The sequence below is a fragment of the Natrix helvetica genome, assembly GCF_964273705.1.
Source record: "Natrix helvetica genome assembly, chromosome: 5".
In the NCBI taxonomy this organism is placed as follows: Eukaryota; Metazoa; Chordata; class Lepidosauria; order Squamata; family Natricidae; genus Natrix; species Natrix helvetica.
The window spans coordinates 90515565-90521134 of NC_138551.1; the positions used below are offsets into that span (position 1 = coordinate 90515565).

The window sequence follows — 5570 nt, forward strand, 5'->3', positions numbered from 1 at the left end:
ACTGTTCTATTATATTAACAGCAATCAAAGAACTGAATCTCACAGCCTGTTAAGGCAGGCATTCTATGTATCAAATCAGACAGCCAGGTTTTATGGTTCAATCACCACCAGGGAAGAAATCCCTTTGGCACTAAATCCTAATTCTTTCAATCAGCCCTGTGAGAGGGGCTGGAGTCTTCCTTGGGGGAAAGGCTCTTCCTTTCCCTTGGGGAAAGTACAGGGAAGTGGACAAGACTTGAGCCTGACTAGGTGGCTCAGTGGCTAAGACACTGAGCTTGTCAATCAGAAAGGTCGGCGGTTGGATTCAGGTCTTCTGCGTGAGCAGGGGGTTGGACTAGATGACCTCCAAGGTCCCTTCCAACTCTGTTACTTCCTATTTAAGGCAAAGGCTAAGACTCTGAAGTGAGGAGTTCTCCTCTCCTCGGCAGCAGTCCTGGGCTCTCAGCAATCACCAGAGTTCCCCGGGATCCTGGCCACGGTTCGATCTCTTGCGCAAAGCAGCGGAGTTCAGACGAAGTCCGGGAAGGCCGCCTGGCTGGGGAGCCTGAGACAGGGAGGGTAGAAAGCGCGCGCCTCCTCCGCAGAGTCACCCGGGCTGAGGCTGCTCTCTTGCGAGCCGGGCGAGTCCCAGGGACAGAGCCAGGCGCCCGGGCCTTGGGGGTCGCCCGCGCAGCCGCTCAGCGCCGGGAAAGCGGCTTCCTGGTTGGGCCGGGCCAGCGCGCCCTGGTCGGCCAGGCGGAGGGTCTCGGTGAGCGCCCAGATGTAGTTGTGGGCGAAGCGGAGCGTCTCGATCTTGGTCAGTTTGGCGTCGTCGGGGAAGGAGGGCAGGACGCCGCGCAGCGCGTCCAGGGCCGAGTTCAGGTTGTGCATCCGGTTGCGCTCGCGGTCGTTGGCCTTCACGCGGCGGCTCCGCTTGGCTCGGCTCGCCCCGAGGCCGTCGCTCCTGCCCTTGCCTCGACGGTTCCTGGCCTTGGAGGGAACGGCTCCCTCACAGGGTGCTCCGCCGCGGGCCGACCGCTCGCCCGCTGCCGCTTCCTCAAGGACAAGCCGGCCGGGAGAGTCTGGCGGGCGGGCGGGGGCGGCGGCGCGCGAGGGAGAGGAGGAGGAGAAGGCGTCGTCGTCGTCCTCATCGCCGTCCGAGATGGCCCAGGAGGGCGTCCCTCCCTCGCTCGTCTCCCGCGAGGCTGGCGAAGAGGCCGTCTGGGGAGGCATCCTGAGGGGAGAGCGGAGAGGGCGGAGGAGGCGCCGTTAGAAAAGGGCGAGGCGCTGCCCGGGGAGACACACACATACACCCCGCTAAGAGAGCCCTTTGGAAAGAGAAGGACACGCCAAAGAAGGCGGAGGCTCCCCAGGCCTCCCTTCCCCGAAGCCGCTTCGGCTCTTCGACACCCCACCCCCCACCTCCGCGGCACTTGGGAGTCTGGTTGCTTCTCTCAAGGGGGCCTCTGCGCATAAGCAGAGCGCGTTCGCCCGCCTCTGCTGCCCGCCGCGGGAAGAGCTTAATTGAAGGAAGCTAATGTTCCGTTTTATTCGCATCCATTTCATGTATTCAAATCATGTTTACACTTAAATGGGTTATCTAATAAGTGCTTGACGAAGTAAATAAAATTTAAAAATAAAATTAAAATCTCCGCAGAGAGGCGGCGGGTGTTTCTGCTTACCTGAGCGGGCGCCGAAGAAGCCCAGGCTGGAGGCGAGAGGAGAGGAGCGCGCCTTCTTCCCCGACGGCAGGAGAAGCACCTGCGGGCTGGGCACACGCCTGCCGTGGGGCTCCTCTATATATACATATACGGCGCTCCGGCCCAGTGTGGGATTTCCCCCTCTGGACGGCATGGAAATGGGGGGGGGGGGGGTTGTTGTCCCCTCCCTCCGTCCCTCGCCACGCCTGCCCGCTTTTTTGGCACGCTTGAGCTTATCCGAGCGGCTGGGAGCGTGCCGGCTTCTCGCTGCTCGAGAGAAGCCAAGGAGAAGGCGGCGACTCGCCCCAGCCACGCGAGCCCCTGGCTGGGCGTCGGCCCTCCCGACCCTCCGTTGGGGGGAGGGGTAGTTGCTGGCATTGGGGAGGTGGGAAGCCTCCTCTTCGCCTCAGTTGCAACCTCGGGCCGGCCGGCGGCTGGAGCGCGCGAAGACGCGGCGTTGTCCTTTTGGAGAGGCCGCCGCGTCCTGTGGGATGGTGGATTTTGAGATGCCGGCTTCAGGCTCGCCTCATTTTTGTCCCGCGCGCCCGTCGTCACGGAGGGCGACTTTTATCTTGCTTGCCCCCAGCGCCTTTCCCTGAGCGACGCGCGAAGGATTGAATAGAATAGAATAACAGAGTTGGAAGGGACCCTGGAGGTCTTCTAGTCCAACCCCCTGCCTAGGCAGAAAACCGTAAAAATTTCCAATGTTGGAGCATTTACAACTTCTGGAGGCAAATTGTTCCACTGATTAATTGTTCTCACTGTCAGGAAATTTCTCCTCGGTTCTAAGTTGCTTCTGTCCTTGATTAATTTCCACCCATTGCTTCTTGTCCTGCCCTCAAGTGCTTTGGAGAATAGTTTGACTCCCTCTTCTTTGTGGCAACCCCTGAGATATTGGAACACTGCTATCATGTCACCCCTGGTCCTTCTTTTCATTAAACTAGACATACCCAGTTCCTGCAACCGTTCTTCATATGTTTTAGTCTCCAGTCCCCTAATCATCTTGGTTGCTCTTCTCTGCACTCTTTCTGGAGTCTCCATATCTTTTTTTACATCGTGGCTTTGCTAGGCCTTTTCCATGGAAAAGGGGCTTTGGCACTAAGAGTGCCCTTTCCAATGGAGTTCCCTCTTTCCTCTCCCTAACGTTGCACGAAGGACAACAGCCTTATGAGGTTGGCTATCCTGGAAGATATCCTGGAAGAGGGGGACAAAGTCAGGACTCTGTGGTCGAGGAGGACATAACCAGTGTCATCTTCCTTATTAGACGCTTTAAAAAGATTCACGGTCTTCCTGTCCTAAAATCCTGATTCTTTCTTCTCTCAGAATAAGCCACAATCATGCACACTTGTCCCAACTTCTCCAATCTGGTTCCCCATCCTCACCCCCACATATGTAAATGTATAAACTACTTCTGCCATTATCTAGAACAGTGTTTCTCAAACTTGGCGACTTTAAGTCCTGTGGACTTCAACTCCCAGAATCCCCCAGCCAGCATAGCTGGCTGGGGAATTCTGGGAGTTGAAGTCCACAGGACTTAAAGTCACCAAGTTTGAGAAACACTGATCTAGAAGAAGAAAAGCCATGCTATCCAATGAGGATGAGAATTGCAGTTAGGGAAATGGGGGGAGGGCACCAATTCAAAAGCCGCTATGCATTGTGTAGTCCAGAAATTAACTACAGATTTGCATGTGGGCAAGTGCGTGGGACATGGTGGCTCAGTGCCTAAGATGCTGAGCTTGTCAATCAGAAAAGTCGGCAGTTTGGTAGTTCAGATCCCTAGTGGAGTGAGCTCCTGTTACTTGTCCCAGCTTCTCCCAACCTAGCAGTTCGAAAGCACGTAAAAATGCAAGTAGTAAAATAGGAACCACCTTTGGTGGGAAGGTAACAATGTTCCATGCGCCTTCGGCATTTAGTCATGCCAGCCCACATGACCACGGAGAGGTCTTCGGACAGTGCTGGCTCTTCAGCTTTGAAACATAAATGAGCACTGCCCCCTAGAGTCGGGAACAACTAGCACATATGTGTGAGGGGAACCTTTATCTTTACCTTTTAAGTGAATACTTGTAGGTTGGAGCTGCAGAGAGGAAACACTACTAAAAATTCCTCTAATCTGGTACCTGAATGGCTTCTCTGGGAAACGCAGAAGCACCACGTAGAAAGCAGTTGCTTGCTTTTATTGTTCGTCTCAATACATTGAGACATTAGTCCCATAATCGTTTTCCTGTTAAGAGAATGAGAATCACCACATCTTGTGACAGGGACTTCCATAGATCCGTTGTGCCCTGGACGTCTTCTTTTTGGGAATCAAGAACTACATCCTAAAGCAAAACGTTGCCCATCATCTCAAGCAAATTCCCTTGGGTGAGGCTTCTTTGTGAAGAGTGTCCTTAGATATGCCCTAAGTATCCATCCCTAAGGATACTTCTGCATTTTGGAATAAGGCATAAAAGTATTGACAGTATCTTTCTATGGGGTAGAGAGATAACAATGATATAAAAATGCTCAGTTGGGCAAAAAGAAATTGAGATTATCAAGACTATTTATTTATTTATCTACTTGATTTGATTTTTTTTTTAAATCCCACCTTTCTTATTTTTATGAATAACTCAAGATGGTAAACATACCTAATATGCCTTTCCCTTCCTGTTTTCCCCTTGTGCTGAGAGGAGTGACAAAGAAATCGGGTAGCTTTCATGTCTAAGACAGGACTAGAACTCAGTCTCCCCCACTAGAGCAAATCTGATGTAATTTTATCCTGCCCTTCCAAAAACGAGCTTAGGGAAGCAAACATCCATTTCTGTCCTTCCCTCCCCACTGCATCTGTGAAGTGGATGAAACTGAAAAACACGGAAAGCCTAAAATCACTTCCTTAGTTGGAGTCACAATTTAGAATGTTGGGCATTATTTATTTGATATATACAGCTGTCCATCTCCTACAGGTGACTCTGGGCAACATGTAAGAATTAAAAGCATAAAAACTGCAATATACCATCTCCAATGCCAAAGGATAAAACAATGCCCCCATTCTCTCCCTCTCTCCCCCCTCCCCCATCTCTCTCTCTCTCATGCGCGCACACACACACACACACACACACACACACACTAACAGCAGCAGACCTCACCTATTCTAACCCAAGGTCTTCCGTGCCCTGTGAAAGCAATCTAGAACCATCCAACTATCCAAGGCAATTCTGTTTGTTAGAGCAGATGGTGTCACTGAGAAGGCACAACTCCAGGCTCCAACAAGATTGTGTTGTTCTTCTACATCCAGAACCTTCCAGATGTGTTGAACTCCCAACTAATATGTCCCGAGGTAGTATTAACTCAGAAACTACTAACTTTCAAACTACATTGGCAAATTTATCAGTTCATAATTAGTAAGATATTACTTCAAGGAATTGGCTACATTCACTCTTGTGGTCCATTCTTATAAAGGGTTGATATTTAGTACAGCTCATTTATGTTTTAGAGCCAAGTCCAATATCCTGGTGTCTTTGGGATGAAAGGAATTATTTGCCCAGGTGTTGCCAAGAAAGCCCACACCTTTAAACAGCATTATTTTAGTATACAAAAAGCAAATGTTTCATAAATATATTCCATGTCTCTAGTTTCCATTTTAGATTTAAGGAATCTAAAGTAATAACCCAGACCATCCAGAAGATCCACAGTTGTAAGTTCATTTAGCAAATTATTTAGGAGACCCTGGAATTGTGACAATTGTGGAATTGTGACAATAAAGCCCACAGAAGCAGCCTTGAAAGCAAAAGCTTGACACTCTGCTTTTACACTTTTACTGCAGAAAGATGCAATAGCAAGGGTGAGTGTTCTATAATCTGTTCTATTACAATGCAAAGCTATTCTGATGTTCAGTGTAATATTAAGCAAGAAGGT

The 5570-nt window shown here is 50.5% G+C and overlaps 1 protein-coding gene across 1 annotated transcript; it reads right to left on the reverse strand.

Moving 5' to 3' along the window:
• Positions 1-507: 507 nt before the first annotated feature.
• NEUROG3 (neurogenin 3) lies at positions 508-1212 on the reverse strand (the record flags this gene model as incomplete). The annotated part of the gene is made up of 1 exon (XM_081954102.1): positions 508-1212. One exon carries the CDS (start codon positions 1210-1212, stop codon positions 508-510), a length of 705 nt encoding a protein of 234 aa, XP_081810228.1.
• Positions 1213-5570: the final 4358 nt, after the last annotated feature.